This window comes from Budorcas taxicolor, chromosome 6 (genome assembly GCF_023091745.1).
Source record: "Budorcas taxicolor isolate Tak-1 chromosome 6, Takin1.1, whole genome shotgun sequence".
In the NCBI taxonomy this organism is placed as follows: Eukaryota; Metazoa; Chordata; class Mammalia; order Artiodactyla; family Bovidae; genus Budorcas; species Budorcas taxicolor.
In genome coordinates, this window is record NC_068915.1 from 23,808,357 (window position 1) to 23,832,503 (window position 24,147).

Genomic DNA, 24,147 nt, shown 5'->3' on the forward strand with positions numbered 1-24,147 from the left:
CGGGATATGAAATGATGATACAAATATAAATAAAACAAATATAAAAATATTTATTAAATGCAAATTAATGATTGCCCATAGTCTTGCCAAATTTTACATAAAACATATCCTCTCTTTATGAAATTAGCATAGAATTCCATAAGTTATACTTTGGTCCCTGACTGAAAAAAGACCCAAAACAAACAAACATATTTACTCTTGAACATATTAGTTATAACAACTTTCCCAAATGAGTAAAACTAACTTCTGGAAAAAACATGGTTCAATAAAATTTCAAGGGGAATCCAAAAGATAAACAATAAGAAGGCCTTTTACTATAAATCTCAAATAAAATCTATTTTGAATATATTTTTCATAGAGTTTCTATAGCGAATAGGGTAGAACATGTTAAAAGCGAGTGTCAGAGGAATTAGCTTTAAGACAATAAATCTAATTCTCATACAGATTCATGGCTCCATCAGGATTGGCTATATACTCTGCAGGTTCTTCAGCATTTAGCTCCATCAACTCAGGTGAAAATAGGACAGACATACTGCTGTCTGCCGTCAGCTACTCAGAATGAAGTGCGTGCCTCAGATGAATCAAAACCAGAAGCTACTATTCAACTCTTAATGTCAAAATGATAGTACTTTATCAAGAACCAACAGGAAAGTAAAAAATTTCAAAGACGGATATTCTCAAAACAGGATATAAAATGAAATATCTTTACTTTTTTTTTCCTTTAAAAAGTTGCTAGATGTAGTAGAACAGTTAATAGCAAATTAACATTATCCATTTACTATAATTTGTACCAATGGAGGTAAACTGTGACGGAGCATTTGAATGCATAGCTGACTCCAAATTCTCAATATTTTCTTTTTTTCCATATATATTTATATTCATAATTACTTTTGATGAAGTAGCACCGTATACCTAAATGTTTGCATAGAGTATATGTGCAACTCACATATAACAAGACTTTGAGATATTTATAAAAATCAAAGTTTTACGTTCATGTATTAAAAAGTAAATATATTTTTAGTCTCCTGGTAATTTTGTTATATAACAGATACACAATAATTCTGGGCTTTACTTTTGAACTAACATAGTAACTTTTGTGTGCTAAAGTGATATTTCTAATAAGTGGGTAGCATTGTTCTATGTGGTAGTTTAGGCACTCAGCTCTTTCCATGTGAGGTTACACCCTCTCTAGGACTCTAGAAGTCTCTGAATTCAGCTATAGATGGGAGCCCATAGGCTGGAGAATGCATATCTGCTGCTCAACTGCCTAGTCAAAAAGTGATGAAACACTTCAGCCCACATATTGACCAGAACTAGTCACATGGACCTGCTCAGATGCAAGCAGGTGCAGGTGGGAAACGGAATCCGTATCTAGTTAGACGCTTTGCAGAGAGTATACTAAAAAAGGGGAAATACAAATTTTGGTAGATGGTGAGGTTTTTTTGCCAAGTTTTTAAAATTTTTTCTTTTTTTCTTCACAGAGGATATTGTTGAATTCAGCATCCAGGCATTGCGGTAACTTCTTGAAAATGTAAATTCCATGTCTAAGGTGAGCTGATGCAAATGGTAATATAATCAAAGACAGACTGGGAAGTCTAACAGGATAAAAAGAAGCATGACAGTAGGAGATAGTACGACATCTAAAAAAATACCTTAGATTTGGCTCTATCAGTAGGCCCGCTATGTGGACATAATTGGTCTCTAGTTAATAAGCTTCTGTCTAGTTTTCCTTGGTGTAGGGTCCAATTTTCACTAGGAAGATGTGTCTGTGTTGCAACAGTATGGAACCAGACACATGCATTAAAGGCACCTGATGATAATAAGATGTGTTGTAAAGTGATTATGATTCATAACACTTTTTCCCACACATATTTCAGCTAGGAGGTGTTCTAGACTTGTAGCGGACTGAAGGGTGTGCCTGAAGGGTGTGCCTGAAAGGTGTGCCTTTATTTCCTATCTGCATCATAAAACTTTTCTATGGTGCTGACAGTTTAAGCCCCTGAGCTTGGTACTAAGTTTTTTTTTTTCCAGGATCTGAAAAGTGAGTCCAGACATCGGTGGGAATTGTATCTCTGCTTGCAGTATGCGGGAAAGAACATTGAGGAGTTAGAAGCAAGCATCCGTGGACATGGTTTCCTGATCTTTCCTCAAGCAGGCCCTCTTCTTCACCTACAGGTCTTGGCATCCTTGCCTTGCTCTGTGCCATCTGGCTAGGGGCCAACTTCCCAAATCTGCCTTAGCAACTAGCTCTGTCTGTGCTCAAGAGGCTGTTTTCAACAACTCCTTCTTGAGGCAATACCCTGTTCTCTCCGAACTCATATTTTCATGGCAGTTCTAGGCTTCATTACCCGCAAGGGCCCTTTTCATTACCTATCACAGTGTCTGGCATATAAAAAGAGCAGGATTCATATTGATTGAATGTATGGTTTGCTTAAATACCGCATAACAATCTTAGAGTTGTGAATTGGGCAGAAGAATTTGGACCTAGTGGCAGTCTCCCTGAGCCAGGGACAAATCCTTTGGCTAAAAAGGCCTCCAGGAGGCTCACCTAACCTCCAACTGTGAGTTTCTATTCCTTGCAGACCATACTGCTGAAGCCACACTCATGTCATCAGCCAATTTTTTAAAACTTCTTTTCGAGTTTGAACGTTAATCCTTGTCCCCGACCTTTGCCGGTCCTCGGTCCTTGGGCTGAGGTTGTCTGGGGAGATGGGCTGTGGCGAGGTGACCTTCTTGCTGACGGAAATCTGCTCCTCATTAGCAGTCCAGAAGGGAACATTCGGGTCACAGTCACTCTTTAGCTTCCCATTCTCTCCTTCACACTCCTTCCAACCCGAGGATACCAGAATGGGGACCCGCCTTGGGCTGCAGTGCCCTGCAGGTATTAGGAGCACCAAGTGGGTATCGGATGATGGACTGGAGCTGGGGAGGCGGATGTTGTGTCACCAGTCCCGACCAGTCACTGGGTGTGCAGTGTCAACAGTGAAAAAGGCGACCCTCTCCGCTGTTTCTCTTCCCTCGCTTTCCCCGCCTAGGGCTAACCTAGGTAACTCAAGAGTTGGCCGGGGTCGCGTGTCCTCCCGTCCCCATCCTCAGTGGGCAGCTCGCTCCCGTGCCCCGCACGCTCCGCCACGTCCCCGGCTGGAGACGCTCGAAGCGGCCCCTCCACCAAAGGTGTGGATGCAGGGGTGGGAAACATTAATAATCACGACACCCCTCCCCAGCCCCCCACAAAAGCCCCAGTAGCAAAACAGGCAGTACACCCATCACAGCGGAGCCCGTCTCTCCAAGGTAAGTTGTTGGTTCGTCGCCGTTTCGGCGATTCTCTCCGGACAGCTGCGGCAGCGACAGCAGCTGTGAGGCGGCCCCGGAGCTCCTCGCGCTCTTCCTTCCTCCGCCCTTCCTCGGCCGCCTCTCACCCCAACCCCCTTCCCTGCTCTCTTCGCCTCCTCCCTTCTTGCCCTCTCGCGGGCCACGCACGCACACACCCGGAGACACCCTCCGCACTTGGCTACTCACACTGCGGCTTAACCCAAGCCGGCAAGGCACGGTTGCCAAAGCGGCGTGGGGTGTGTGTGCGGGGTCCAGGGAAGAAGGCCAAATGGGGCTGGGGGGGTGCCATGGCAGAGCCTCTCTCCTCCCAGCCGCGACCCCCCGCCCATTCTCCTTCCCTAATCCCGGGCTGCCAGCAACAGTGACACCTGAGCGGGGGACTGGGCGGTGGAGGCAGCAGGCCCGCCGATCTGGCAGCCCAGAGAAAACAGAGCGAGGGGCGGGGACGACCAGGAGGAGCGGGAGGCGGGGCCAGAGGGGAGGGCGCCGCTAGCAGTGAGTGACGCTCACGCTATCCAATGAGCGCCCACAGCTTCAACGTCAGGGGCAGCAGGGGGAGGGCTCCGCGGGGAGGAGGAGGCCGCTCCGGCGCTAGAGGAGGGGGCCGGGAGGAGGAAGGGGAGGAGGCGGAGGCGGGAGCGGTGGCGGCAGCGGCGGCGGCGGCGGCGGCGGCGGCGGCCGAGGCGGTGGTGGCGGCGGAGGGTAGGTTGCGCCGGGGACTGAGTCTGCCGAGCTCCGTGGCTGTGCCTGTATGAGTGAAGGAGCGGCGCGGGGAGGCAGAGGCAGGCGCGGGCGAGCGAGGCGGCGGGACGTCTCCGGCGGCCGCTGATCAGCAGCGGCGCTCGGTGTGGGGAAGCAGCGGCGGCAGCAGCAGCACCATCGGCGGCCGCCTCTCCGCCGCCGGGGACGCCGAGGCGCGGCTAGTGGCACTGACATCGGCGGCCCTGCCTCTCCTTCCTCGCCCCCGGCCCTCCCCATGTGATCGGTCTTAATCCCAGCAGTGTGCGCGCTTGGGGCTCCATTCCGCGGTGCCCGATCTCCGTGCCAGGGTGGGTGCTCGTGTGTGCGCTTCCCCACCCCATCCCCCTTCCCCCAAGAATAAAAGAAGAACCGAGAGGCGTGCTTAGAAAATAAATAAATAACCACCACACACGCGCAGCCCGGAGCAGAGTCGGCAGGGCTGGCGGCGGCGGAGGAGGAGTGAAGGCGGCGGCGGAGGAGGAGGAGGAGGAGGGACGCGCGGAGAAGGCAGTAACTTTAAAGCCAGCTCAGAGCCCAGAACCTCCAGCCAAGCGGTTTGCAGCGCGGCGGCAGCGGCGGCGTTGAGTGTCTGGCCCGCCGGTCCGGTCGGGGTGTGCAGTAGGACGGACGAGCAGCGCGTCGCTGTCCCCCGGCGGCTGGAGATGTCCGAGCCCAAGGCAATTGATCCCAAGTTGTCGACGACCGACAGGGTGGTGAAAGGTAAGCGGCGCGCTGCGATCGCCTGGGTGCACCGTGTGCCGCAGGCACCCGGGAGGCTCGGCTCCCCTCCCCCCGCCTGGGGTTCTCTCCTCACTCCAGCCACGGACCTTCTAGGATATTGTGCAAGCCTCAAATCCCCCCTCTCTGGCGCGCCCTTCCCCCACGCTTCCCACCCAGCCCCACTTGGGGCATTTTTATTTACGGGGGCGTCAGTTGGCAAATGGCTGAGCCGAGGGGAGGCGGTGGCGGGGGTGGCGGGGGTGGCGGTGGCGGGAGGGGGCGCCCGGGGGGGTTGGTTGCTGGCAGGGTGTAGCTGCTGTGACAGAAATAGGAAGTGGGTGGCTGCTCGCGGGCTTGCATGGGATCGGGTTTATGGTTTTCGTTTGCAGAGGGAGGGGTGATTTATGGCTTTTAAAAAATTAATATGGCATTTTTATGTGGCCGTGGCTTTCCACCGCCTGCCTCGCCCGGGCAGGGTTCTCTCGGCGCTCTATTGCAGCAATTCCCTCTGCGCCCCCTCCCCCTTCCCCTCCCCCCGAAAAGGGCCTGCACAGGACTCGCGAGAGAGCGGGAGAGCGTGGGGGGAGCCCGGCGCTTCCTTCCGCGCGGGGCGGGAGCGGCCGCACTGAGGGGGCGGCGGAGGGCACGCGCCGGGGGTGCGGGGGGCGTGGGAGGCGGGGGACGACCCGCGAGCCCGGCTGCCGCCGCAGCCCCGGGATTCCCCGCCAGGCCCTGAGAAAGACAGGAAAAGCTGTTCCCCAGCCTCCCTCGCCGCCCCCAGCCTTCCCCCGCCGACCTGTCATTGCTGTCAATGCTGCCCTGCCGAAGCACACCTCCCCGGTGCTGGTAACTTCACCCGGCTCGCCCCTTCCGTGCCCCTGGCACCCGCTCCTGAACGGGCTATTTGATTCCTATCATTGGCTCTTCTCCCCCGCCCCGGGATCACAGACTCCAGGCAGCAATGGCTCTGGGGTTTTTGGAGGAGAGAAGCCGGGATGCCTGGGGTGTGGAAGGGGACAAGTAGTGGTCTTCTCTCTCGCACCCGGGAATCCATCGTCTCCGTTGTACTCGGGGAGTGGGGAAGGGACCATGCTATACATTCTGGAAGGATGAAGCAACAGAGCAGATATACCAGCTTTAAGTAGTATCCCTACTTAATGTAAGCGTCCCTACACTCCTGGGGTCAGGACTCAGCAGAGCAGGGATGGGCATGGGCTACACGCTGAGCGGGCCTCTGAAATTGGAAACAGCTCGGGCTGGTATAGAGAGAGAGTGTGTGTATGCTTGTGTGTTGTGTGTAGAACAGAGATTGTATCTAATGTGGCTTGAGCAAGCAACTAGAGTGCAAGGCAGTGGAGTCATGTGCACCATGAACACTTAGGTGAAGTAACCCAGCAGTCGAAAAACCATGCATAATGAATGCCTAAGTCCTTCGGAGACTTCAGAAATGTTCATGGCTCCACTCAGGTTTGCTCAGTTTTTTTGTTTTTGTTTTTAAAGTGATGTGTGTGTGTGTCTTGTCTTGTTTTGGTTCTATTAGAATCATTCCTGCTTCGGTGCAGTATTCATAGACCCATCAAAATAAGTAAGTAGTATCTCTGCCAAAATGACTTGAAATAGGCCTACAGATGCACAACTGTTCTTTCTGCAGGCATGGATTCTCATGTAAACAGTCAATTCAAATTCATTCAGAATTATGTTTTGTGTTAAGGGCCTGTGTTGACATTTAAAAAAAATTAAGACCTTTTGCTATCTCCCTTAAGGTGTGAAGTTTAGGTGTAACTCCAGTCTGTATGTTGAGATTACCTTTTTTCAAAACTTGATATAAAGCTTACAATTTATATGGCAGCAGTAAAATGTGTCAGCAATGAGGAAACACTCATATGTGCACACAGAAGATCAGTTCTCTGTTTTAAGTCACAAAATGTGGCTTCTTAATGTAATTGTAAAATTGTCATCAAGTGAAGATTGTGAAAATAATTGTTCATACATTCTGGCTCAGTGTCTTTAATGGTTTATGTGAAAGTGTATTCAACCATTCCATGGTTATTCTGTCTTGCTTTTTTACAGTAATGTATATATATGATCATAAATGGCTTTTCATTATACATACACACGACCACCCATAATTCAGAAAATTTAGTTTACATGTTTTTGCAGAACTGAAATGTGGATGAGTATAATAGACTCAAAATAGGAAAAGTTAATTTTGCATATTTTTTTATAGGGATCTTGATGTGAAATTTTGTGAAAATTTTGTTTATTGAAAATGTTTTATTGATGAATCCTGATTTTAAGTTGGAAATACTACTGCTATTCCTCTTATGCTTTCTTATAGACTTTTTACTGTTGGCTTAAGAGGCGTTATTGAAAGTTGGCTTGAACATTTTGTCATACCTATGAGTTTTACAATTAATTGAGATGATAATCTGTTTTGATTATCAGTCTTCTATGACATAGCATTTCCACATGAATATATATGTATATACTTAGCAAGTAGAAAGTACGTATTTTCAGAATGGAAAGCGGATTACCAAAAGATTTTTCACAGTTACAAAAATTTGATAAGATACAATTCATGAAGCCATGAAGCCATGACTTTTAATTTTGTTAGACTTTATCTTTGTGATCTGAGATTGACTCATTTTTTTAATGTAGGCAAGGGAAATTTTTGTGTTCCATAAGCATTTTTTCATTTTAAGCAGTATGGATAATATTTACTCTCACATGGGAATAAGAACTTGGATCATTATTATTGTGGCAGGCCATGGCATTTGTTTATAGTTATCTTCATTACTGTGATCTGGCTTTTATTGTATATTATATTGCTATTTACGAATAAAGCTGTGCTTGTGGTTTTGTTTGTAGTAATGCGATGATGTGACAGCTTTCTTGATTTGTGTTTCCAAAACACAACTTTAGAAAGATAGGTAGGCTGAGTTTTAGTCTCCGTTGTGCAATTTTTCAGATATTCAGCATCTTCTTGAAGGTGTTCACACATGCTGGTCAGTTCGTAAACCTAAAGAATGGAAGGGAATGGCAGCATTGGAGAGGGAAAGCGTTCATTTAGATAACATCAGAAAGTTACTTCATCTGGCTAAACTGGAGCGGTTTTATTTAGACTGTTCTTGGAATAAAAACAGTGCAAAGTATAAAAATTCAGAGAAAACATCTTGGTAGTGCCATTTGTTGGAAATCAGAATAACTTGATCCATTTACTGTTTGATATTTTAAAAAAGAAAACACTGTATAATTATAAGGCAAAAGACAAAGGGCAATAAGTAGAAGAATAACTGTGTCCCTGTCCAAGTGGTGCTCCATGGGCCTCGTTCCAAACTCTGGCTTCCCTTCATGCCTCTCTGCCTGGTCCTGCCTTTAAATCTTGTTCTGTGGCCCTAACATTCCCTATGGTCTGTGGGACTCTGTCAAACAGGTGGAGGAAATTGACCTGCATGTGTTGAGTCTGCTGTTTTGTTCCATCTCTCGCCCTTTCCTCTCTTCCCATCTTCAGGTATTTTGTAATGGGCCTTTTCTCTTAATCCAAATTACTTGAATGGTAGACATTCCAGATACTGTGGTGAGTTGTTGAGGGGTTAGTTCCTGGAAAACATTTTGGGGAATTTCTCAAAACCCTTAGATTGGAGACTCTTGTGCTTTCTGCCAGATTGCCTCTGACTCTTGGGAATGCAAACAAACAAACAAACAAACAAAAAAACCCCCAAAACTAGAGCTGTCTTTCTGTGTATTGTCAATTTATATAGTATTTGTGCAGACAAAGTACAGGTAGAGAAATTCTGGAAAGATATCTAGTATCTTATAAGCAAGATGATTGTTGCTAAGTAGAATATTAAGTAAATAGGGATTCATGCCACTAGTGTTTCTAGCTGAGAGAGCCTGCTATATCAGTGATAACTGTCATGTTTGGTTCTTCGAATATTAAATAATGCCATTTTTTTGCTGTGTGTCAGGAAGAGTTCATTGTGAATTTATTTTACTGATGTTTGTTAAAATCGGTTGAGGTTTTCCATGTATTTGGTTTTCCGTTTGAATTTAGTAAAACTGCATTAATTCAGTGTCACTAATTGAAACTTTGACTAAATTTCCTTGTTTGGTGGCTGGAGTTTACATCAGCACTGGATGTGAAAAAAGGGGTCTGCTGATCTAATTAATACTATAAGCAACATGATTTGGTCATAGATAATAGAGAACAAATTCTTATCAGGACTTAGTGAACAGCATGCAAATTAATGCTGTTAATTACAAATTAGATTGATCTATTCTTTAATCCTTTCAGGATTTCTACTATAAAGTAAATATAACACAAGTGCATTATTTTCAAAACGTTTTGTCGGCTTAAGGCAACAGTTGCAGCCAGGATTCTGGGAAACTCCAGTGACTCTAAAGTACCATCAGTTAGAAGAATTAACATTTAAAAAATAATAGTTTTTTGGGAACTGTGGGAAGAGCCTTTGCTTTAAAGAACAATCTATATTAAGACATCCAGTTAAAATGTGAAAAAAAAGCAAACACTAGGTTTACTCTAACATTTGTTTATATTAGTTTAGAAATATGTCTTGTAAAATCTATTTATGATGCATTTTTATTTGTCATTTTAGAGATATGAAATATGACTTTGATATAGTGTGCATTTGTAACTTTTATAATTGGCCTCTTATGCTTTTGCTTATCTTTTTTGTGGCAGCCATGTGTAAAGTTGAAACTGATTATGAAACCAAATAAAGAATCCATTTAGAGTGACCTCCTTGGAAAACAGCATTTTTCTAGACCTACTTTCCTTTCAGCAAATCCAGTTAAATTAGCATTTTGAAACTTTCAGACACTTCTAGAAATGTAAAAAAAATGATGATTCATGATATTGAACTTAGATAAAAGCTAGCAAATCATTTTGTTAATTTTTTCAGCAATTTTCTAGAGTCGCATTCTGTTGATGTTTAAGAGGAATTCAGTGAGATTTTTGAGTTCTAGCTTCCTATAATCCCACTGTTATGTGTTATAACGTCACAGGATAGTCCTGTATGTAAACAGGCAGCAATTGTACTCATCAGTCACTGGTGAGAACAGAGGATCATGAAATGGGAATAGAGAGCTGGGAAGGTTACCCTTGATCCACTCACCTGGGAACCGCAGTTCAGACACTGCTGACACAGAATTACAAATGACAGTGTGTTAATAATGTATTTTCAGGGTCACTCAAGAATAGTCAGAACCATTAATACTGAAATCCATGAATGCCTTGGCTCTGCAGTGGTAGCTCATGTCACATTTTATAGTTGAAGAAATGGAGACAGAAAAGATAGAATGGTTGGTCACAGGTGGGATTAGAATGGAGGTAAGTGTAAGCAAATTCTTCCCTTTAGCAAAGAGTCTCTTCTCTCGAGCATCTGTTTGGAACTGTCATCACTTCTTTTAGCAATATCTAGGATGTCACATTTTGTTTCAAAGTTTTCTTTACTGAATTACTGACTGTATAAAATAGTTTTATTAGAAGAAGCTTTTGATCTCTGTTTAGCAGAAATTTAAATTTTGATGATAAATGTTATAATCTGGTTTGATCTTGGCATGAGGTTAACTAAGGAAAACTGTCAAACATTGTTTCCTATTCATGTAAATATGTACTCGGAAACAGAAATAGCATACTTTCCTGTTAAGGAATTTTTTATACTTTTATTTTGTAAAGTGTTATTGTAAGACTCTTTGTCTGAACTACAGATAACAACCCATGTTGTTATTCTGGTTTGAGGATTTAGTTAATTTCTAGAGAGAGCTCAAGTGAAAATAGGAGCCATTGCTTCTTAGGTGTTTTACTACTTTTTAAAAATACAGTCAACTGGAAATGATGTATACTGAGACAGAGTTTCAGTTTGTAAACTGTCTTTAATAGTCTTTGCATTTTCAGCATTTTAAACCCATTTTATTTTATATTTCCATCTCCTGTATTCATACAGGCTGTATTTATCGATAAGCTATCAATTATATTTTATGTAAGAAATCAAATAAAAAATTTGATATTCCTCCATGGTGAGGGATTCTGAGTAATCGCTTAAAACAGAGGACTATAAACCTGAGGACTTAGACCTATTAGTTTAGTTCAGTCATTCAGTCCTGTCCGACTTTTTGCAACCCCATGGACTGCAACATGCCAGGCCTCCCTGTCCATCACCAACTCCTGGAGTTTACTCAAACTCATTTCCATTGAGTCAGTGATGCCATCCAACCATCTCATCCTCTGTCGTCCCTTTCTCCTCTGCCTTCAATCTTTCCCAGCATCAGGGTTTTTTTCAAATGAGTCAGTTCTTCGCATCAGATGGCCAGAATTTTGGAGCTTCAGCTTCAGCATCAAGGAACACCCAGGATTGATCTCCTTTATAATGGACTGGTTGGATCTTCTTGCAGTCCAAGGGACTCTCAAAAGTCTAATCCAACACTGCAGTTCAAGAGCATCAGTTCTTTGGTGCTCAGCTTTTATAGTCCAGCTCTCACATCCATACATGACTACTGAAAAACCACAGCCTTGACTAGACGGACCTTTGTTGGCAAAGTAATGGCTCTGCTTTTGAATATGCTATCTAGGTTGGTCATAACTTTTCTTCCAAGGAGTAAGCGTCTTTTAATTTCATGGCTGCAGTCACCATCTGCAGTGATTTTGGAGCCCCCCCCAAAATAAAGTCTATCACTGTTTCCATTGTTTCCCCATTTATTTGCCATGAAGTGATGGGACCAGATGCCATGATCTTAGTTTTCTGAATGTTGAGCTTTTAGCCCACTTTTTCACTCTCCTCTTTCACTTTCATCAAGAGGCTCTTTAATTCTTCTTCACTTTCTACCATAAGAGTGGTGTCATCTGCATATCTGAGGTTATTGGTATTTCTCCTGTCAATCTTGATTCCAGCTTGTGCTTCATCCAGCCCAGTGTTTCTCATAATGTACTCTGCGTAAAAGTTAAATAAGCAGGGTAACAATATACGGCCTTGACGTACTCCTGTCCCTATTTGGAACCAGTCTGTTGTTCCGTGTCCAGTTCTAACTGTTGCTTCCTGACCTGCATACAGATTTCTCACGAGGCAGACCTATTGCCGAATTTCAAATCCATTTCACAAATGCATTTTCAGGTATTTGAAATATATATATATAAGCTCTGAGGAAGGAGTTATCAGTTGTTTAAATGCTGTTTATGGAATTGGATGGATTCCTTTTGAGACTGTTAAAGGGAAGATTGGAACCTTGTGTTTTTCTTTTTATTTCTCTAGTCTGTTCTTTTGCCTGACAGCAAAATATAGTCAACTCTGTTTTAAAAGATGGTCTATCTGACTTTCTATGAACATTTATCCCTTGCAGCTGGAAATTCTGCATGTCTCTGCAAAAGAGAAAAATGAGTAGAAATCGAGATTTATGTTAACAGCTGCCTGGAGATTATGACATACTACCTTTCAGCGTTTGTCAATTTCAGATACTTGCTACAGTTGTGAAACCAGAATGATGGTTGATATTCAGAGAGAATGTTTTATTCATATGCAGTTAAATTAAAAACAATTCCTGTCAGTTCCAGGATTCTAAGGGTTAAAGACTTTGGTGACCGTATAGCTCCCAGTTTTCTTTTTGGGAGGAGCAGCTGCTTCTGATTTAAATTTTCAGTTGTCTACATGTAGTATTAGGATGTTTTGGAAATTATAGTATGTCAGTGTCTAAACTGTGTCTCCCAAGTTGTTGCATTTACTTGGAAGTTACATAAAATGATTTGTTAAAATATATATTCAAGGTTTTAGTTTGAAAAATATGGTCATTGAACCAATAGTGCCAAGCTCAATGCCTTGCTCTTTATGCATTGAATAAATTCTTGTTGAATGATTTGGGCAATGCAAAATTATCAGGTGCCTCCAGAAGCCATAAATGGAGACACATTATGTGTTTATATTGAGTTTATTATATCACTTCTGATTCTCTGTAAATGGTTCTGCCTGGTTGATTGGAATGCTTCCTTCTCCAGCCACATCAGGGAATGGACTAGGAGAAGGCATTACTAAGGTGACACAGTTAGATTGAGGGCAGTTTTGTTGTTTGGTCATTTGGACTGGCTTTATGCCAGCTGAGTTTAAAAGGCTAAATCCTTTTCAACTTAGCATATTAACTTGAAAGCTTTCTTTCAGTTTCTGCTGTATTTCTCCTTAGCCTGACCGATTTCTGACAAGTGAGAAAAGATATGTTAATCATTCAGTGTTTGATTTATTGGGTGATTTATATGTTTTAATTATTGTCCATGCATGGTCATGAAGAGAAAAATGACCTGGCAAATTTCATGACAACAAAAACAAAGCAAAGCAAGACATAAAAAATCCAAACCAAAACAAAGCAAAATCCTCTTCCTTTGTTTGCATCTCAATTTATCATTTTCTGTAAAGCTTTTGTAATCCAGTAATGCAGCCCTCTTCAATATAATTTCCTGCCCTGCTATGGCCCCTGTAGTGTCACTTGCTGCTATCTAGTGGGAAGATATATGGGCTGTGAGATGGTAAAAGGTGGCTAATTCTTCTGACTTCTTATATTCTCCTAAGTGGACTTTATGCCATCCTTTGACATTTATATTTAAACATCTTGTGAGCTATACCATTTTATCAAATTAAATTAAAAGCACAGTCTCTTAAAATAATAGAACCTGAGTCAGGGCTTCACGTTTGTGTTACAATTTTTCTTTTTTTTTTTGCAAAGGAATTACCTTTCTTTTTATTATTAAACCTGGCATTGTTGGTCTGCTATGTATACTTAATGCTAATAAAGTACATGCATACCTTGTCTGTGTGGGTCTGACTATGGGCATGATAACAGTTCTCATTATTTAATTCTCATGATTACAGCTTTAGTTCAAATGTTACCTCCTGGGGGACCCACATCTCCTGATACCTTCAGCTGGAGTAGTGAAGGGACTCAGTCCCTTCATATTCACAGTGGACACCTTGACTAGAGCCTGTTGCTGTGATGGTTAGTTTGTCTGTCTGGCTCTCCTCCCAAGGAAGTGGAGAACCCGGAAGACTGGGGCTTGGTTCCATTTACTTTTGTATTGTTAGCCTACCCTAGATTGTTAAATAAATGAAATGATAGATCAAGGATAAGAGGGATTTAAAATTTTGAATTATAGGGTTCTTTTCTATTTTGAAATTTTTTTTGTGGATCTTAAATCATGGGTGGCTCATAAACGTGAGGAGTTTCTTAATTTGTAAGTGCCAGTCCTGTAGAAGGGTTTTTTTTTCACATGAGTTTTGAAATGCTCTGTTTCATAGTGGGGGTCCTATGATTTCTATGCAGTAACCAGCTTGCAGAAGCTGCAGGCAGTGGTGGCTTACCCAGGGAGTGCTTGGTTTTCAGTGAATCAGTGTCAGTCAAAGGGTGTATAGGTTAGTTTACTCAAAGGCAGGGGAAGATTTTTCATGGGGAAGATTGGGGATGATGCTAGGTTGAGGGATGAATTATTGTGACAGGCATTGAGGAGGTACAGGGTTCACTTACAGTTGTATTGCTTACTTTAAGAAACGTGTAAATCCAGATGAATAAAAGTTAATACATTTTGGAGTCAAAATAGAGATGGGAAATGTGCTGCAGGCCCAGATATGAGATGTCTGTGTAATAATAAGGAAGACTTGCAGGCCCGGAATGCAGGCTCCTTGTGAGTCAGCTCTCCTGACGGCACCTCTGCATGGTGAAGCCTTTGAGAAAAGTGTGGCTTTGGGGTCCATGTCAACAGGGTGGCAGTGTGAGCAGGTGCCTGCTCTCCAAGGGCTCTTGTGGAGGACCACAGATGGATCTGCACTATCCCAGACTTGGTCATATGGCTCCACATTAAGGCGGGCCAGCCAGGGCTTTCCAGGCTTTGGTTTGTGAGCCAGGACTTAATGTGTGATAGAAATACGTTTCCGTCAAGGAAACTATAGAGAAACTATAGTTTCCTACATAACAGTCTCATCATCGTCAACCTTTGCCCGTTTGCATTTAGCAGCCAGGAGGGAACCACTCTTGTCTTCACCTCCACATTCTACACGAGTGCTGTCTCACTGCACAGACACTTCTAGAAACAGATGTGAAAAATTTGGAATATGTTAGGGGGGACAAAAAAAGAGAGATCCCCTCCCAGTGATTAAAGGATTTTAAGTTACGACAGCAGCTGGGATTCTTCAGTCTTAAAAAGAAAAGGCTGAGTGGTGATTTAACTATAGATTTCACATATTAAAAAGTCTCTACAGTTTCTGCATATAACATCACACTCAGATGTTATCTACCACCACTTTCAAGTGGATTAGAGAAAATGCTATTCAGAAGCATTGGGGATTCAGGTGATTTTTGTTTTTTTTAACCAGTTAAGGACATTTAACACTGGCATGGATTGTGGGGATCTTCTGAATGGAGAGACCACATGATCCTCATTTATTTGAGTGTAAATGAGATCTAAGTCTAAAATTATGGATGTTTGGAGTTAGAAGAAACCTTGGAAATCTAACTCCTTTTCGGCCTGAGCCAGTCCTCTGATTGTGAATGGGGGAGGGGGACGGGAGACCTTTTATCTCTCATACTTGCTCAAGTCTGAACCTAACAAAAATTAACAAATCAGACTCAGAATTGGAAGGTGCCCCAGAAATCTGGCTCAGGCCTTCTCCAGTATGGAACCCCTGTCCAGACTGCCTGCGGGATTGTATCCCACTGCCTTGTGAACACATCTAGTGAGAAAGAGCTCCCAACTTCCCAAGAGTTCCTGCTCTAACTTGGCCCTTTCTGCTCACCAGAGTTTTTCCTGAGGTTTGACGTCGGTGTTTGTCCTTCCTAGCTTTGCCCTATAGAGTTCGATAAAATGAACCTTTTCTGTCTTTTACAAAAGAGTTTATTTGATATTAAAAACAGCTTTCATGTTCTTAAGTCTTCTAGCTTCTTCCCACATGGCATGGTTTCTGGGCTTTTCCCTATTCCAGTAACTTATAAAACCACATCAAGTTGTCAAGGCCTCTTGAAACTGGAGAAGTGAGCAAAGATTCACCTTGGCTTACTTCCTCCTGTGGAACCTCCAGCACCATGGGCTGGGTTGCTTCACTCTTCTTGCTCTCTGTGCCCCCGTGCTAACCTTTGAACTTCTTGGAGCTCAAGTCCTTCACTGAGGGGCCCCAGTCTAGCATCCATCCCATGATGGCCCTTGTCTGGGTGAGGACCACCATGGTCTGAGGGCTCTTACGTCTCTTGCCCTTTCCTACTGAAATTTTCTTCACTCGTATCTTTTCTCAGTCCCGCAGTACCCCCAGCGTTAAGCTATTAAATACTAAATCTGTTCTGAAGTAGGACATTTCCAGAAAACCTGGCTAGCAGATGCATTTTAACAGTGATTTTCTGGAGGCGTTGCTTGTATTTTGCTTGCTTTTATTTGGGATACAGGCGGGTACTGAAGTCAGCATGATAGCCTGACACCATGGTGGTTTAGTGGTGCAATTGAGGACAGGCCAGGTTCCTTGTTTACTTTTCATATCACACCAGGAAGGCCGCTCAGCACCCCACTTGACCAGAGCCGGAACGTGCGTCTTCTGCCTGCCCTGACTCCTGGCACTCAGTCTTTCAAAGTTGTTGATAAACAGCTCCTAAGGCCATTGAATTTGGCTAACCCAGAGAGTCTGATTGTAATTTGATAACTAGTTTAAGTTTCACTGAGGCCTAAAAGAGGCCAGTGGCTTCCAACTGTGGTGTCACAACACAGGTCTGTGTTACACTCAGCTGTGAGGTATTAGCAGCTACTGATAACCTACAGAAGTTTGCAAATGACATGCTTTGAAACATCTATATATAAACCAGGGTGGATTCAAGTTCAACCTAAAAATGTTGCTTTCACTTGCATTCTGGTGTGTTTCCTCATGCGGGAGAAGAAGGGATGGAGCTGCAGCTGTCACGGTGGGTATTTGCATAGCTTGCAGTCCTCTTGATCCTGCCGATATGGCTTTAATCACAGTGGAGATCAGACATCCTTATAAGCTGGGGCAATGTTTGCCTTTGTTTCCATGAACGTTTTCGAGCATAGCTTATTGGAACCTGGGTTCACTCATGCTAGTGTTTTGTGCAAGTGAGTGTCATGTCATATGACTCTTGGTAGGAAAAAAGTCTGAGACTTGAGGTTCAGAAAACAGACCTCTGCTAGACAGATCTGTAGACCGAATAGGTCTTGAAACATAGAGGTAGACATTTTTGGAGTGATTTCAAAGTGCCCTATGAAGCTTTCTCTCTTCGAACATCTCCCATGGGCCACACCTGAAATTCCATGATTAATTATTTATTTAGGATAAGATTGGCCTTCTTTGATAGAGGTTTCAAAAGCAACTGATCTTTAAAAAAATAATTTAGTGAATTGATTTTTTTTTTTTTTGCCTTTGGGTGACACTGAATCCAGGAAAACTTCTGTATTACAGGAGCCTTTTTGAAAGTGAACATTCGTTTCTCTTTTTAAATCCATATCTCACGCCGCTCATATCACTCAATTTTCCATACTGCTTCCTTCAAGTATGACTCATTTTAAATCTCCCAGTTGGTAAATAGATTAAATAATGCATTATTGAGTGTAAATTGGCTGTTTTAAAAAATATTATTTCCTTCACTTACCAAACAATTCATCTCCTCATCCATCCTTCCATTCTTTCCTTTCAAACATCAGAGTTTTAGTGCCTCCTGGCCCTGTGTTGTGTTCTTAGGGCTTAAAATAAAGTAGACAATCTTGGAAGGTTACTGTCCAGCAGTGGGTGTGAAAGCAAGTCACAATGTAAGTTACAGTCACTTTAATAGCAGAAGATGTGGCATGCTGTGGAGTGCAGAAAAGGGAGTGATTAACTGTCTTCATAGACCGTACTTTCAGTTTTTGGCAAAAATAAATGAAATTAATATTAATTTTCTCTGTGTAGTATAATGGGAACATTGCTAAGATATGGGTTTATTTTAAAATAAAGATAGCATAAAAAGTGCTGAGCATTTAGATCTGGAATTCTGTAGCTATTATAGTTATTATACCTGTGAGCAAAGTATGTGAGAGAATCATGGGCTGGTGGACGTGTCTTTAAAAGTCAACTACTTCAACCATCTTCCAAAAAAAAAAGGACCTTCCTGTTAAATGGTTAACACATCCCCTCCCTCCATTTCCAGTGATGGGGAAGCATAATCAAAATGTGGAAAGAGGTTTATGGTTTGACAGAACCTTCATTTCAATTCTCCTTTCTCTATGTGCCAGCTGTGTGTTCATGGGGAATTTTTGCAATCATCCTGAACCCATTTTTTTCTTACTGAAAAAGTGGAAACAGTAATACTGATTTTGAAGGTGGTAGTGACTGTGAGAGGAATTGTGTTTGAAATGCCTTCCCCACTGCCTGCTTAGAAAGAGCCCTCAGGAGATGTTCGGTATTGTTATTTTATTGTTGGACAGCTCCCTGGAAAGCGCAGTGGTGTTCTTCTAGAAGTAGCCTGTATTAAAGCAAAGACTTCCTCGTCTCCTAACCACCGTCAAGTCCATTGTAGGTTGGGGGCCTCTGCCATTCCTCTGAAGCACTTGATGGAGGTCACCGGTGACTGTCCAGTTGCTGGTCTCTGTGATACTTGGCACAATGGGTCAACCTCTTTCTTCCTCAAACATTGTCCTCATTGTCTGTCATGGATTTCCTCCTCTGACTTCTTTGTCAGCTCGTCTTTATTGAGTCCTAAGTGCTGATGTTCTTTTATCCCTTTAAAAGTTCTTCCAGGCAGTCTTACCCCCTTATACACATAGGATTTACTCCGGCTTCTAGGCTGATGAGTAACACATCTGTATTTGCAACCTAGTCTTTTTTCTGGATCTTTCTCTCATAGCTTATATGCAGCAGTTGCTGTGGATGGGTAAGGATGAAAATAAAGTGGGTTATTTGTTTTCCTGTGTTTTTAACCCTGGGTGGTCTGACCACCATCTCTCCAGTTAATTAAATCTGTTATTCAGTTCAGATCTTTTAAATACTCTGCCCAGTGCTACTGTATCCTCCCAACATTAGTCTCTTTGCTTTCAAACTTGTCCTCTCTCTGATACTATCACTAGAGTGATCAATTAAAAATGAATATCTGATTCTGCTCTGCATATTTGATTGGTGACCTTTTCTTGACTGAATTGTAAGAACTCTGTATTATGGAATTTGACCCTTATCGCCTGCATATTGAAACTATTTGTAATATAGTATATGCCATATTGTACTGAACTTATTTTAAGTCTCTGCAGTTTATTACAGTGTTAGTTCTTGGGAACAGGGAGAATATTTTGTATTTATACGTGTATTCTGTGTGTGTGTGTGTTAGTTTTGGTCGGTATAAAGTTGATGGAACTAAACTGAATGACTTAAAACTCCCAGTAAAACCTTCCACGGCTTTCTGTTTATTCTACTTCGGCACTGACCCCTGTTGCTTATTATCCTGTCCTTCTTTTGTGTAAAGCTATTTTTCGGATTCCCTCAGGCATAGCTGTCTATGTTTCCTCTTATACTTTGTGCTGAAAGGGTGTCACAAACACTTGCAACACAACTTTCTCTTTAATTGTGAAATCTTCATAGGCAAGAATTTATTCACTTCGTCTCCCTAGGCTTAGCATGATGCCTGGAACATAATTAATCTTTTTTGTTTTTTTCCTCTCCAGCAAACAAATTGACTGGAAAAGCTATACCTGATCATCACTAAAATGTAACGATGTTAGTGACTTCTTTTTTTTTTTCCCCCTAATCTCATACTTTTAATTAATGTAGACCAAATTGGGTTACTTTTTCTGGTAGCCTTGGCTTATACAGACCCTGACTTCCTTATCCCTCTTCTCAGGCATTTTCTTGTAAACAGATAAGCCAGGTCTCCTTTACTCTAGATTTTTGTGATTATTTTATACAATTCTAAGCATAAAATTTAAAGTAACACCATAATTTGGTTTAATATTGCTCATCTTGTTCTCTGGTTATAACCTTTTCAATCTTTCATTTAAACACATGGATTATTTTACCTCTTCTTTTTAGTTATTTGCCCAAGTTATGTCCTTAGTAAATTTGCCTGGGCCTCTATCAAATAAGCCTGGCAACCAAATGAATTTTTGGAGCCAGTCAGTTTGGATGATTGAGTTCACAAATTTATTTTAGGTTCTGCATATATAACATGGGAAAAAATCCCACCTGTGTTAATAAGGAAGTTGTGGCTTGTATTAAAAAGAAAAACAAAAGGGAGATTCTTGTGTAATTGTTGTCCTTGACCTTTTCGTTACCTAATTGATGTATTTTTCTATAACTGTACTTTAGAATGATAAAAACATTTATTTTTCCGATGCCTTTGTCTACTCTGAGACTTATTTTAATTCTTTGTCATTTGAAGAAGGAGTGAATTTCCCTGGGATAATGATTGGAGAGTTGGTGTGTTTATTAATGGCATATGTCTTGTAATACATTATTTCACGTGATTATATTGGAAGAGAACACCTTGTTAACCTGTTAGCTGCTTTGTTTCCCTGTAGAATCTTGCTCAAAGTAGATAAATAATAAAATGGATTTATCTACTTTTGAGCTTCCTGTTCTGAAGATGTTAGGAATAATATTGTATATGCCCCACATGTGCATTAGCTAGCTCTAGCCTTGTAATCACTCTGAGGCCAGGGGAGCTTCAGTTCTCTTCCAGGGTCATGTAGTGAGTCATAGTGGTTAGAGCAGAGTTTTGGACTCCAGATCCTGGGCTTTTTCCACCAGGACGCTAGGTTGACATGCACTCAAGGCCAAATCCATTAGGTGGTATCAATGAATTGATGAAAAGCGAGGCTTTGTTTTTATATAAAATATTGTTTACTGCTGAAAGTCACTTTAGTGGAATATCATTGGCCTTTCCTGTGGGAGAAAAATGTAGCTGTCTTATGGGGCAAAGATATCTGCTTCCTTTTTAGAAATACGCAGCTGATATTCACAAACAATGGGGATTATTAACCAGGATTATTAACTTGGCTATTACTGACCTTGTCATGGTGCTGTAAGACAAACTAATCTGAAACATAAAAGAAAAAGTGCTAACTGTGAATTAAAGAAGGTATGTTTATTAGACCTTGAGTTTTTTTCTCTAGATTAAAACTATGAAAAAAAAAGTTTGGTGCTGGTTATTGTGTCTACTTGATGGCCCTTGTTGTAGAGTCTTTGCTTCTTTATATTCGTTTTCATATTTTTGTCACTAAAGCAAATAAAGGAAGCCACACATAGCTAAAGTGAAAGCCACTTCAAGGAGACGTCACATGAAACATTTTGAGGAGGGAGTCATGTGGTTTCAGCGTAGCATTTTAGATGCAAATGCGAATTGTTTTGAGATCAGAATTTTTCATTTACTGCTCATTGCCATTCTGTACCATGACGAATGCTCGGGACTAGCCTAGTTACACTTTTAAACTGATGTAATTACTTAAAAGGGTGATGATTCAGATTCAGAATTTTAATGCATCTTTGAGACAAGTGATTAGAGACATTTATTTCTTTGTTCATATGATTGCTGAACACATTTCTGATCTAGCCGAATCAGGCTGGACCAGATTCAGCTGTGATAAGTCCTGCAGGTGAAATAGTTCAGGTCATAGGCTCAGCTGGAACCAAAGATGAAGCAGGCTACCTGATGGTCTGTAAATTCAGGGAGCTCTAATTTCATACTGGGGCCTCTCAGTTTCCCTTGCTTCATGGCTAAGGCCTTTGTGTGTGGGAAAGTTTCTTCCCTGCTGGAATCAACTTGGTTTCATATTTTCTTTCCTCTCTTTTTTTCTCCTTGTGACATTTTTATGAACCTTGGACTTCAAATATGATTTTTTTGGGGGTGGTTGTTTTAAGGTGTGAACACATAGAAGAAAAAAATTAAATAACCTTGATTCTTAGAGAGGAGTACAACAAGGATGTTTCATTGACAGTTCTTGTTATATATATGTGTGTGTATATGTGTATAATATACAGGTATATATGCACATGTATGTGTGTGTGTATATATATATATTTATTTATTTCATGTCCTGAAAAACAATATACGTTACCGTTTTCCTGCTGTGTGTGTATATTTTAATCCTTGAGCCAGACCGTGCCTGAAATAAGTTTTACCTTTTAAGGAAATGATACTAAGATATGATTATGCCTAGTGTTTATTATTGCACATATAGATAATTTGCATGTTATTAGTATAAGAAAAATATCAGGTAAGTCTCTATCTAGATAGGAATATCTAAGTAAAATAACCAGGGCGTGAGTAAGCATTCCACTCATTCCGTATATGAACAATGTGAAAAATATGGAAGAAATGTGCTTGGTTACTTTAAAAAAAAAATGTGGCTTTAACTTGTGTCTTAAGAGTGAAATTGTAAAGTAGAAGATTAATATAGAGTGCTTCTTTTGAGAATTCTCCTGGAAAGTACAGCTTCTGAACTCACTTTACTGTTTTGCTCTTTCTTGAACTGAGGAAGGAGGCCAGCATATTTGCAGTATATTCCAGGCTTTAGAATTTTTTCTTATGGAAGAGAGGCATGATCCTTGGAGTCTCATTTAGTGACAACATTTGATTAGAATTCAGTTGGAATGGACATGAATGAGACTTGGCATAGTATTATTTCTACGTATTCTTTTGAAAATGAAAATGTGCATAAATTGCTTACTATATCTTTATTATTTTAAATAAATTTTCCCTTTCACTCTTATGCTAAACTGTGTATTGTGAAGTTACACACACTTCTTTATAAGTTTTCTAACTATGAGGTTTTGTGAATGATTTGATTTTTTTCTGGAATGATAGAATCGTCTCCAGTAATGTATATTTTTACATGTTTCTGTAATTATGTTGCAGTTATGTTAGAGATAATAAAACTACCACCATCCGTTCCTATTTGAACTTCTGTCCTGTGAAGAGACAGAACGAGGAGTGGTATTTTGCTTTTGATTATTTGGCATGTGCTCAAGGTACCCCTTTCCTCCTGAACTGCTGTCCCCAGCTGCTGTCCAGAGATTTTCTTAAGTGAAGGTAGTGAGTGGGAGAAAAAGCCACGGGACTTCTAGTCAGAGCAGTAGTGAGCAGTTAGACGTGATACTTGTCTCTCGGTCATCCTTAGTTGATTTATGTCATCTGTAAGAAACTTTTTATGCGTTTATTTCAGGATACGGCATTCTAGAGAATTCATATGTTACTCGTTGCTCTTTATGATGGAACTTGGTCCGTAATGTTAAGAAAGAGGTGATACAAAGGATGGTGTCACTTAAGTGGTGGCACACCATCTTCAGTTGCCATAGACCCCTCTGTTTCTGTTTTAGACACAGTTTGCCATTCATTTTGCTCCTCTTTACATTTGGCCCATTTGGATTAAAATTACATTTGTCTCCATGCTCTTTCCTTTAATCCCTGTGGCAAAGCTTATCAGGTGGTTAATGTGGAAAGCTGTTCTGCCGAAGAGTAGTTTGGGATCAGAGAAGTTAAATAATTTGTTCATGATCACAGAGCTAATGGTGAAGATGAGATTCAAAAGTAGAACACTTAAAAGTTATTTTGAAAAATTTCAGGTATATGTAGAAGTTGAGAGAGGAGGGCATTTAACCCTCAGGTACTTAACTCAGTTAATCATGGAGATATTCTGACTTTGCTACATTTGCTTTATATATAAATTCTTTTTTTCTTGACTTTTTCTTTGTTGAAGTGTTACAAAGACATCATTTTATCAAATGTCTAATTTTGACTCTGGGGCAAATGTTTTATCTCTATACCAAATGGTCTAAGTATAGGAGAGACTGTCCTAATGTAAACACTGTGAACAAATGAAAGACATGGGTAATCACCATTGCTACTCATTTGTTAATAAAATGGAGATGAAGTAGCGAATAATTATTGAGTACTGATCCTGGACTAGGAACTGCTCCTGTACTTTATGCATGTTAACTCGTTTAGTTCACAGTAACCCCATGTTCTAAAATCATTTCATGTGGGTTCAAATTGCTTTCTAAAAATGTTTATCTTTATAAAAGTGAAATATTCGACCCCACCTTCAACTGTAACATCTTTTCCACTTCTTCTCATTTTTAATACTGATTATAATAATGTATATTGATGGAGGGAAAGAAGGTTGCTGCCCCAGAGTGTTAAGTCCATAGAGCAGCAGGATCAGCATTACCTAGAAGCACTGTAGAAATACAGACCCTCAGGCCATGCCTCAGAACTTTTGAACCAGTCTGCATTGTGAACAGATCCTCAAGTGATCTAAATGCATATTAAACTTGGAGAAGCCCCAAGTAGCATGTAAACAGTGCCTCCTGAGCATGGATGTACATATGATCTCCTGGAAAATGTTTAAAG

General features: G+C 41.4%; 1 protein-coding gene across 2 annotated transcripts in view; it reads left to right on the plus strand.

The window, feature by feature from the left end:
* Positions 1-4,565: 4,565 nt before the first annotated feature.
* The window catches only part of PPP3CA (protein phosphatase 3 catalytic subunit alpha), a 320,114-nt gene continuing 300,532 nt past the window's right edge, over positions 4,566-24,147 (plus strand). For both annotated transcript variants that reach the window (XM_052641688.1, XM_052641690.1), the window contains exon 1: positions 4,566-4,794. In XM_052641688.1, the coding sequence (XP_052497648.1) occupies positions 4,737-4,794 (58 nt within the window). In that variant the 5' untranslated portion in view covers positions 4,566-4,736. The remainder of the gene's footprint in view (positions 4,795-24,147) is intronic.